The sequence below is a fragment of the Lepidochelys olivacea genome, assembly GCF_965140295.1.
Source record: "Lepidochelys olivacea isolate rLepOli2 genome assembly, chromosome: 2".
In the NCBI taxonomy this organism is placed as follows: Eukaryota; Metazoa; Chordata; order Testudines; family Cheloniidae; genus Lepidochelys; species Lepidochelys olivacea.
In genome coordinates, this window is record NC_140412.1 from 230,330,185 (window position 1) to 230,342,253 (window position 12,069).

General features: G+C 40.8%; 1 protein-coding gene across 2 annotated transcripts in view; it reads right to left on the reverse strand.

Moving 5' to 3' along the window:
• The window catches only part of CUBN (cubilin), a 227,628-nt gene that overhangs the window by 180,878 nt on the left and 34,681 nt on the right, over positions 1-12,069 (reverse strand). For both annotated transcript variants that reach the window (XM_084618746.1, XM_084618745.1), the window contains 7 exons: positions 9,853-10,015; positions 9,467-9,657; positions 6,066-6,222; positions 4,988-5,166; positions 4,172-4,334; positions 3,651-3,867; positions 2,205-2,335 (listed from right to left, as the gene is read on the reverse strand). In XM_084618746.1, the coding sequence (XP_084474872.1) occupies positions 2,205-2,335; positions 3,651-3,867; positions 4,172-4,334; positions 4,988-5,166; positions 6,066-6,222; positions 9,467-9,657; positions 9,853-10,015 (1,201 nt within the window). The remainder of the gene's footprint in view (positions 1-2,204; positions 2,336-3,650; positions 3,868-4,171; positions 4,335-4,987; positions 5,167-6,065; positions 6,223-9,466; positions 9,658-9,852; positions 10,016-12,069) is intronic.

Here is a 12,069-nt window from a genome sequence, read left to right on the forward strand (position 1 = left end):
TAAGAGGAAAGGTTTCATGATTTCTGTGTCAGTAAAAACCCAGAAAGTTTTCATACTCTAAGGTTTTTCTTCGAGAGAGAAAAACTGTATAAATCTGTTCCTACATTAGTTTCAGGCTGATAGTAGGTTCCTAGCTGGGATGTTTCCCATTAAATCTTAATTGCTAATGATTTTTCCTCTCTTCATGCCAGATAACTAACATATGAATGAAGGCAGCTGAGAAAACGGATCATTTGGAAGTAGACACTAACTAGTGGTGAAGCAAAAGCAATGGCAGGAAGCAAAATCTCGACCAGACCCCCACACACATTCCCAAGAGATGAAGTAACAGTCAAACTGCCTGAGCTGTAGCTGGGAGAGTGGATATTTTGCTCAAAATCTAAAACAAAAGGAGACTGGGCAGCTATGTCAAGTACAACAGTACATATAGCTACAGAGATGACTGCTGCGGACTTTTGATATTTATCTCATTAAAAATACAGCACACATACAACAAACCCCAACTGAAAACCATCTAGCCGTGCACACAGATGACCCATGTGCATACAAGTTCTAATTACTATTTCCCTCATTCCTCCACCCCTGCCTCTTCCCACTGTTCGCTACATGCACTCTTGGGTCTTTTCTGTTGCCTGTGAGCTCGACAGGGCCCTACTCTGTGTTGCATAGAACTTAGCACAATGAAGCCCCAACCCTGACTGGGGCCTCCAAACACAACTCTAACAGAAATAATAAAATCATTATAATGGGACTGTGCACATGAATCCGCTCCACTGAAAGTGAGCAAAGGTGTTAGAACTGGGGCTTTAATGAGGCCTCTGCTTGTACCAAACTACTTACTGAAAACAAACACAGAACGAAAACTTGGCAAGAAGAGTTATCGCACTTTTCCTTTTTTAATGCTTTTTGATTAAAATATTTCACTCAAACTAAAACTTTGCACACAGGGGGGGCAGCTGTAGACACAGTCAGACCATTTCCTTCCTTGCATATGGGGACCACACGTGGTCACACAGCACAGTCTGTATCTCACACATTGTCTGGGATCTGCTTCTCCACTGGCTGTAATTGCCCCGGCCTGTTTGGAGGTCTCTAAGCAACTGAATCTCACTACATCAGGCAAGTCATTTTCCTGCTACTCTTGTGCCAGCTGCTCCAAACCAGCCCAGCCAAAGGTAGAGCTTTTTGCCAGAATCTTGTTTCAGTGCTAGCAGTTAGAAGGTCGGTTAGTAAGCAAGATCCCCACCTAAATGAGGAAGATCTTTTAAAGAATATTGAGTGACCGATTTCAGGATCCTACGCTTAGTAATAGACAGGCTAGGTGGTGTATCACCAGTGCACACTCAGTCAGCAGGGATATTTAATTTCTAAGACCGAACTGCATTTCCATGGGGCAGGGATTAGCAGTGAGAGGATTAGTAACGAGTGTAGTGTTCGCATATAGCATTTCACCTTGAGGTTGCTGGTCTGGTTCAAATACAGCTCAGGTCAACGATAACAAAGTTGTTACCTTCTGAATACTTCTATGTGACCTCTGTAATGGGCATGGTGGTTTTAGCACTGTCCAAAGGGTCAGGCAGACGTACACATCACAGAAACTCTGCACACTAACCAGGGCTTTTCATAATGCTCAAAGGTTCAGAGCAGTCAGGGAATGAAGGGCTTGGAGATTGACTTTGCTCCCCAGAAGGTGGCTACTCTGGAACAGACTTCTCTGGCAGGGCAGTGAGAGGAGGCTTGAACTTCCACTGCCCTGCTGCATCTGTTCTATGATTAAATAGAGGACTTCATTCTCCAGGATGTCACTCTGGCACTTGGTGCCCTTATACCTTTGACAAGCACTCCTGTTCCTGGTGTGTTTGCTTGGGACCAAAAAAAAAAACAACCCCCGCACAGTCAGTTGAATGTCAATGAGACTTCCACTCCTATGTCACTTCAGAAATAATATTCCTAACTACCCTATGCAATCCTGCCATGTCAGTGATTACAGAAACCATTGGTGTTGCCTGGAGACATTGCTTTCTGCCTGGCTCATCCTCCCCAGCTAGAAAAAAGGCCAGTGAACCAAGCTGTAAATAAAGATGGGTGGAGGAGACAGCAGGGACAGTAATTAAAAAAACAAAATGTGTCTTGTTTTTGTAGTGTGTGTTTACAATTAAGGCTTGACAGGATTAATCTGCATAATGCACACACTGCTGTATTACCTGTGGAAGCATTCATTGAGATATAATTAGCTGAGAACCCCTCAGAGGCAATGTTGTGATTTGTCACAAAGTACAACATCATTATGTTGCCACTGCTGGTGAGTGATGGTGGACTTGATCTTCCACAATACCTATAAAAAGTCAAAAGAGATAACATGTATTGAGTATATATATCAATATTGTATAGTATCTAGATTAATAGAAAAGTATTCAATGTTCCCCAGAAGCCTGTAGCTGGGTCATTTTCTGTTGACTTTAGAGGGAGATAGATTGGTCCCCATCAGATTAGTCTTCCAAAAAGACTAACTAATATGGTGAAATAAACTCCATTATAACCCCATATTCACTTGCTCCTGATTTTCCAGCTACTGGAAGGATAACATTTTTCATCTTTTGGCCTCAGCCCAAATTTCTATTTGTATTTGAAATTTTGAACCAAACCAGTTTAGTTGTTCTTGAGCTATGGGAGTATAAAAATATGTTACCTTTTGTAAGAAAATAAAAATCTGAAGTGCAATCATTTATTCACTGATATAAACACACATGAGGAGGCATTGTAAATGGATCAATAAATAATATAAAACTATAAAGTCTAAGATTTAGCCCGTGTTATAGCCTTTTTGTTTCTTCAGGTACCCAATTTTCACCGATTCTGCTTCTGCTACTTGGTATTAAAAATTATTTCCTTCCCTGCATCCCAAAGGAAGAAACAATATTAAGAGTGGATTTAAACCTGTTGCCATGACCTTAAAAAAGCATACATGAAATTCTATTGCTTGGCAATGGCAAATGTGAAAATCTGCCCATAAGATTGCCATCCCTTAAGCAGTGTTTCCCAAACTTGTGACGCCGCTTGTTTAGGGAAAGCCCCTGGCGGGCCAGGCCAGTTTGTTTACCTGCCGCGTCCGCAGGTTCAGCCGATTGCGGCTCCCACTGGCCGCGGTTTGCTGTGCCCGGCCAATGGGGGCTGCGGGAAGTGGTGCGGGCTGAGGGACGTACTGGCCGCCACTTCCCGCAACCCCCAGTGGCCGGGCACAGCGAACCACGGCCAGTGGGAGCCGCAATCGGCTGAACCTGCGGACGCGGCAGGTAAACAAACTGGCCGGCCCTGCCAGGGGCTTTCCCTGAACAAGCGGCACCCCCAGTTTGGGAACTACTGCCTTACAGAAAAGTTAATTTCTCATTCAATAGTATCAAATTCAGTTCACATCCCTTGGCCCAATAAAAGACAGACAGGAAAAATATTACCCCTCCTAAACCTTGCCTTTACTATGTTAAATGGAATAATAGTTGCTGAATAATACAAATCTTTAGCTGCTTTCAGTAAAATGAGCCTATGTTGAACACCTTGATACCAAAGGAACAGATCCACTGAGGAGCAAAAAGAAGACAGTGACAGCAGCTGTGTAGGTAGGTAGATTAAATAGATTAGATATGCATATTCACCTTCCAAGCCTTGTCATAGTACCATTGTCATATACTTCAAGATAGTCTCTGGTGCAATTGTAATCAAACTCCAAGTTAAATGATGTGAATGTCAGGCGGATAAGGTGCCCAGGCTGTACTGAGATAGTCCATGCACATTTAACACCATGTGGGTAGATGATTGGATGACCAGGACTTGTAATGGTCCCTTCTGGCCCAATGAGAGTCTCCCCACACGCTAGAAAGTTTTAAAACAACAATGTGTTAACTAAAATAATGTTTCCAGAAGAAGACACCTATAAAATTAGTTAATGGTTTCTGAAAATTAAAAACATGATTTTTTTCTTTCATCATCTCTTTCGGAATTTTTGAAAGGATTCTACATTGTTTCTTTCACAAATTAGGTCTCCTGCTTCGTTGTCATACAACTTGACATCCCACTGATTTCAATATGTGGTTTTCCTTTGCTCATCCATTTGAACTGGTGGCACACAAGGACATAGAGGACCAATAGCCAGAGGGTGAAAGATCTCAACTCTTACCTCTATCTAATGGCCGGTATTCAGCCATGAATCCAAGATTTGTAGCAGAGGAAGCTCTGAATTTGACATGGAGATAATTCCATATGGACTGCACTGCTGAAGGTATATCTGTGCCACAGTATTTCGCCAAAAGAGGAGACTCTGGGCTGCTGCCATCTCTGACCTGAAAGACAATGTATTCAAAACAGCCCATGAAAACTTGTTTCGATTACTGCCAAGTAGCTATAAAATGTAGATGAATTAACTCAATGCACACAAACAGTACAAAATAGTCTTGGAAACAAGTAGGAAGAGCTAAAAGGTTAAAAGCTACCATGGAGAAGACAGTGGCTCATCCACCTCATTAAACTATTCAGCAGGTCAGATCCTATCCAACATTAATATATAAATGTGTGGCACCGGCACAGTGGCCTTAAAGCTGCTGTGGAGGGGCAGCTGAGAATTCTTCTGGCCTAAAGGAACCCGATGGCGCAACGCTTGCATTCCAGCTGCCTGGAGCTCTTCGCCAGTAGGTAGCACATGGGATACAAGGAGTGGAGAATCAGGCCTTATCTATCCAGATATAGTTATGCATCATTGATAGCTCCTATTCTAGAAAATATAGATGGAGAAAGGTCATCTTATCAAAGGAGCATTCAAAAGAAGAAGGTTGGCTCACCTAGTGAGTCAGGAAAAGATTTCATTTGTGCAAGGAAATAGGTGTTTATGTACCTCTTCACCCACACTTTTCCTTTTTGACAGACATAGGTACATGACAGAGGCATGCATATGATATTTGTTTGTAATTCACAATAAGTATGTACTAATATTCTTTACCTCCACATAATCTGAGTCACAAGTAGTGATATTTCGAATGCCAAAATCGATAAAATTAAGAATCACTGCATTGCCTTCTGGCTGGAAGATGATCCACTCACAGGTCTTCTGGTGAGGGAAAGCCCTGGGATAGTATGGGGAATGAATAGCACCCTCTCCAGACAATATGCCCCCACAGGCTGCAATGAAAAATTAAGAGTTAGCAGCTGGAATGAATGTTTACAAGGAATGTACATTGGGATGTAGATTAAATGTCATTTAGGGGGGAGGAAGAAAATAACCATTGAAAACACATGTCTCTATCTGCTATGGATAATTCAGATAGGTTTAGGAGGGGGCTGTTTGTTTAAAAAGTCACTATTATGTGACTAAACCTAAACCTGCATAACTGAATGTGGAACAGCGGTGATATCATGTCCATGAAAACTCCAAGTGAAAATACACATTTGTCTCCTTCCCCAAATTTGACTGTATTTGGTTTTACAGACTTGTGCAGAAGGAATGAGGGAAGGGGATGGCACACAACAGGAGGGGAGAGGTGGATGTCTCATCTGTTGGAGGTGAGTCTGGGAAAAGGAGTGTTGAAAGTGGACAAATTTACAGGGCAAAAATAAGGTTATTCATTATCTGCTGTATTTGGTGCTTGTGCCAGTGATGAGGGTCTACCTTTGCAGAGAAAAACAGACTATACAGCATGTACTTTAAGTTACTTTAAGGGTGCCCAGGGTATATGAATAGCCATCCTTTTAAGCATTTCTAGAAATCTAAATAAATACATGTACTGATAGATGTCTCAACTTTTCATTTCCTTGCTTTTAAAGTTTTGTGTTGGGAATATTATGGGTAGATCCATCTTCACTGATATATGGCATAGTGTTTTTGTGTCAAAGATGCAGAACAAGTGAAGATCAGGGGGTAGAGATTTCAGAATAGTGCGATGTGATATCATATGTAAATAATGTGCAGCAAACCCTCAGTACAATGTGGGGACTTAAGATGAGAATTAAATCATATACAAATGCTAGAAGGTCCCCAATCTAGAGGTCAGTTCAGTTTTCCAGCCACCAGTTTCTCTTACCAACTTCATAAATTGCTCTGAAGCTAGCCCTTTGCACAGAAGCATCTGACTTAAATTTGATCCACAGGCTGTTGCTAGTGGAAGTGATTGGAGAAGGAAATGTGCTATCACAGAATTTGTTGATGATAGAAGACATTTCAGAGTCGCCATCTCGCACCTAATCAGCAAAAATAAAATCAAACAAACTAAGTCAGTAATAAAACTGTAACTCAATACTTTTATGCATCCATAAAACCATCATCAATTGTAAACCCCTGAATAGCATGTCATTTGTTTTGTCATTACGCTCCAGTAATAAAAAAGAGCTGCTAAGTGTTACAATAATGTAAACAAAAGGGACACTCTCACAGCCATATGATCATGTAAGGTCTTCCAAAATAAGGAGTGCCAGTCAGTATTTGCTTTGGAGACTTCCAAAGCAAACAAAAATAGTGTTGATCCAGTAGATGGGACGCTTGTCTGTGAACCTAAGCCTCAACATGAGGCTAATGCTGTATGCTGCCCAAAGAGCCATCTTTGGAGAGGTAAAAGCAATGTCCTCACTGTTTAAGTGATTAAATATTTACATGGCATGAAATTCCTACCTAAAATAGAGGATTTTTTTATTTTCTTCTAAGTGCAATGTCTCCCCTATTTAAAATTACAAATACATTCCCTGCTCTGTACATAGAGTTTCTATTGACTTCAGTGGGAGTTCTCCACAAGGATTGCCATAAGACCACCCAGGCAGACGCATAACTAATGAGGGGTGCAGCTCTAAGTTCCAGTGTCAGTAATAATGGTTACACTGATTACATCTCATTATTTTATCTGAAAAGTTCAAGGTGTTAGAATTAAAGTGATGGTACGCCAGGGTGCACCAGGGAATCAGTGTCTGCTTTTAAACCCTACATTGCCACTAGGCTTGAAACACATTAATCAACTCACTAATAAAGGGAGAAATTTACTCTATCGATTGCCTCATGAATTGGCATCAGATTTGAAGAGAAAGATTCTCGTGAAAACAAAAGACCATTTTCTCAGCAGCACCAGTGCTGTGCATGGAGCGACTGGGGCTGTTCTAAGTTGCACCTAGTTGCAACAGCCAAGAAGCCATTGCAACCACTGGGGGCGAGGTGTGGAGAAGGGATTATGTTACTTGAAATTGTTTGATATGAAAAGATGTTATAGAAAAATGTTAAGTGAAATTGTATGAGGAGGTATGTGTGGGATCAAGACCAAAAATAATATATGCTGCTTGGTGCGTAGAGATTGGGTTTGTGGATGGAAGCTCAATCCAGACTGCTCATTTGGAATTTTGGGGAAATTTGAAGGGTTGTCCATTGTCTACTGAAGAAAGAGGGAGCAGGATCACAAAGGGAGTCGGGGAGCTAGACTGTGATCAGGAAGGGAAGTGCTGTTGGGCTGTTATAAGATGAGGCTGTCCCTAGTGGAGTAAGAAGTAGACAGGTTACTGAAAGCAATTGTTTGGTTTATGTTATGTTTAATCTGGCTCAATAAAAGTGTAGTGGATTTTCAAACCCAGAAGTTGTAGGCATAGTCAGTTTGTGGGTTTGAAGAGATCTGCAGAGCCTTCTAATAGTTAAGAAAAGCTGCCAAGATCATCCAGTATTTATAAGCAAGTGTCCTGGGAGGCAGATTAGAGTGGTAAAAGGGCTGTAGTAGCGACTTAGAGACAGCAGTGTTGAACAGGTCATGATACCAGGGCACAGCAGTACTCCAACCACCCTCAATTTCCCCCCTTCACGTACATACACCATGGGCTGGGAGGAGAATGGGGGATGCCATAGAACCCTATGCTGGATCTATATATGGCGAGGTAAAAGCAGATGGCTCCAGTGCTGCTGAGCTTTGGTGATCTCCAGCTGCCTGAATGGCTTTCTGCTCCTTGGCAGTCATGGTGACCTTCCTGAGAGTTCAGTTTAAGCCAGTGGAGTTACTCTGAATTTACACTGGTGACACTGAGATCAGAATTTGGGCCAGAATGTTTAGAAGGAGAGTTGAGAACATTTTCAGAACCATAATTCAGGTAAATTGATACTTCTCCATTACTGTTTTTTCCCAACAGCACTGAAAGCATTGATTTGTTTATAAAGACAGATGAGAATTCAGTCAAGCAGCAACAAAGATCATAGGGCACCGCAACCAATTGATTTGATCTCACACGGAACTGGCATTGCTAACAAGTTATCTCTGACTTTGCTGTGCTACAACACATTCTTCCTTAACTGAGAAACACATTGTGTCTCGTTTCTCTCTAGAATACTGGAGTTCCAGGGATTCAGGCTCCTGCTTCCTTAATCAGAGACTAAACATCCCCCCTAGCAGAAACGATGAGCTGTGTCTGTGTCTATGTCTATAGCAATTGCACAGATTTCCTGTTATCATCAGAGCACATGAGCTTCTGGGTTTTTTCAAAATGAGAAAACAGTTGTCAAAAAACTGATTTTAAAGTAAGAATTTAAAAGTCTAAAGCCAGCTCCCTAGTTTAAACTTTACTACAAATACCTATGAGAGAATATTTTAGAGCCCACAAAACTATTTTTGGGGGGATGGGGGACCAGAACTTGAGAAAACCATACAGCTTTGAACAGACTGGTTATTCCAGGGTCATAAAACTCCATCCCTGTTCCTCTGTTCTGGATTGAATGGATCTGAGTGGGGGCATGGAAGGAGATGGGGTGAAAAGGACAGAAAAAGTATGATAAAGCTAAACTGCTTGAGATTGATCAGCAAACAACAAGGTAAATGCCTTGATAAATCACAATCTGATTGTGCCCAACAAAAATTGTTCGGTTTCTCTGTCTTCTGTGAGTTTAGCTGCTGTTCTGCCAGCAATTAGACAAGAGAAGTAGCAGGCCAGACAAACAAAAGCTGTCTGTTTTCATTATACAGACTTCCCTCTAATTTTAGAAATTAATTACACTTCATTCCAACCAAAGCCTCCCAATTAAAGCAGAAAGACAGGGAACAATGTTAATAAGCAAACTTTTATGGCTAACACTGTAGAAATAGATCCACTATACTGAGCTCACTGGAACCTGTTCTCAGTTTGCTCGAAAGTATATCAAGCAAGAGATGAGCCCACTGAATTCCAAACAGTGCCTTCTTGGCCTTGGTATTATTTATGCTTATCTTGTATTTGGTACACATTAACCCAAGGCTCAAACCCCATCCTGATTATGTGGAGTGACAGAGTCAACCTAATCCTAGCTGGGTTCTCATATTCACTCACCTTTGGCTCATGCTGATTGCATATCCCCTGCTTCTTAGCCTTTGTGGCTTTTGAACCCTAATAAAAAGAGATATCTACTCTCTTGTATCTTAGGAAGAAATTTTGCTTTACAGTTTTATGCACACAGATAATCAACATTTCAAAACCACAAAATAATAAAAGTCACCTCAATATAATTCCAAGAACAGCCGCTGTGGCTTTCCAGCTCCATGTGAGTGAAGTTGAGGTAGATTTTTTCATTTGGTGGTTGTCGGATAACGTAGATACACTGCCTGTTGTTAATATATGGGTTAGGCCAGTAAGGGGACATGATAACTCCCCCACTGTCTGTGTAGTTTCCTCCACAATTGGGATCCGCTGTGTTAAATAAAAATAAATTGATCATTCGAGACCTCAGATGGATCATATATCTAAATGCTGGCTGCAAGTCAAACAGCAGATAATTGGGATAGAGTCCACCATGACCCTGCCTGTTTCTATTTCCAGACTATTTCTAGACACAGTAATTTTGGAAATGCCATATTCATAAGTTAAATGCACAGTTGTACTTACAAGGCGATGTAGTGTAGACAATGTGGAAGCCTCTGTCGGTGACTGAGCCATCAGAATGAAAGTGAATCCATGCATATGGGCCAGAGGTTTGAAGTGGGGGAGGAGAATTGGTGCTACAATATTTACCGAGGATGGAGTCTTGTGGAAGGAGGCCATCTCGAATCTAAACAAAAGTATTAATCCTCAGCATAGGGTTGTCAGATATAAGCCAACTGTGGGCAATTTCAATATACCTAAAGTTATCTTAGCATGGGAACTCATAGGAGGTTTCATTAGTGATTGAAGGTTACTGGATGGAGGGAAAGCTGGTAAATCACAGCATGGCCTTGCTGTTTTCACACATTCAAAACTCCCATTTAAGTCACCAATCCTGCATTTCCACTGGATGTTGAAGGACTATGGGACCCAGCCCCTAATAAATCACTCCAGTGTTGACCTGAATGACATAGGGATCATTCACTGAATGGATGGAAGGGGAGGGAAACTTTATGAGATCCACCTTGCAAAGTTTTCCTGGAATCATCCTCTCTGGTGGCAGTGGTTTGGGGAGTCACAAAAAATTTTGGAGGCCACGCTCTCTTCCAACTCTACAGATCTTAAGTTTACAAAAGGAAGTGAACCTCCTTTTATGAGGAGACAGGAATTCACAGCTGCTTACAGGTTGCCCATTCCTCCTCCACCTTTCCCAGATACCCAGCTCCAGGAGAGGTTGTGCTAGATCTCTCTTCAGTCACTCAATAGCAGAGAGGATCCAGCAGCAGATAATACAGATCTTAGTTGCATTACTTCCTGTCCTGCTCCTGGGGACATGCAGGTACATGATGCCTCTCACTCAGCCTGTACTGTAAGATGATAGCCCAGCCCTTTGGTTATTGTTGTGAATACATTTAAATATAGCTAAAGAAGACAATCAGAATAAGAAAAATGTGTTTGATTATTATCGTTATGGAACAGACACACTCACAGAAGTAGGTTCCAAACAGTGCAGTGTTGGAAAGTAACCACGATCATGTGACTGGTTTGATCAATCAGAATTAAGGATTTTAAGATCTATGTTATCATTCAGAAGAACTACTACTATTGGATACTTAATCTGGAAAAATACCCTCTTTCACTAATGTAAGATAGAGCTTTTATACCATCACACATTTTCTAGATAGCCTCAATAAAACACTAACGGGGTCAGTTAAATCTGTTTCTTTATTCCTTCATTGAATGACTGATGCCATTTGCGATTATAATTGATTCCAGTAATATACAACAGTTTGCATACACTATGGCTAATTTCACAGAAAGGAAGCTTTCCAGACACAACGGGAAGGAATCCTTCTTGGTGTAGTGATTTAGATGCTTATACTACTTGAAGGTTTCAAAAAGCCATATTTGCTGTCCTTTTAAGATGTGTCCCAATATTTCAGAAATGACTCAGCATTTTTTTCTAATGGTAAACAGAGATGGGTGAAAAAAAATTGGCAAATAGTTTATTTGCTGAAAAATGCAGTTTCCAATCAACATAAACTGTTTGCCAATTCAGGCTGAATTCAGCAAACAGTTTCAGCTGAAAAAAAGTTTGGAAAAAATTCTGAAAAAAATTGAATTTTTTTGACATTTTCAACACTAATGCTTCAGCTTTTCCTTGAAAACAACATTCCGTTTAGAATTTTAGCTAGATTTAAGTATAAAAAACACAAAAGGATAAAAAATCCTGAAAAATAAACAAAAAATTTCATTCCACTCTGAATGATTTGTTTTGTTTTTAGTTTCAGCAAGGAAAAAAACCCCAAAATTGTCATTCTGGGTAAACACAAAAAAACCCATGTTTTGATTTTTCAGTTTGGCCACTGAACTGAAAAATCAATGATTTGCCCAACGGAAGTGGTAAATGCTCCTTGAAACACTTCCCTTTTCACATTTCTGTAACTGTGATACAGTAGAAAACTTTGCATCTGAGACGTGGCCTAACTCTCACATGTCAAGCCATGTACTGTGGTACAATATTTATTTCTCTCACACTTTTTGTTGATACAATTAATTCCCTGCGGGTGTATGTTTGACCAGAATTCTAGAGACTGGGTTTTTTGAGGCTAAATAAGTTTCCCACCAGCGATTCATGGCAAAATCCTGCTTCCACTGAAGTCAGTAACAAAACTTTTACTGCCTTCCTCTACTGATTTCAATGGGGCAGGATTTCACTCTTGTTGTGTATGTGTCTGTGTG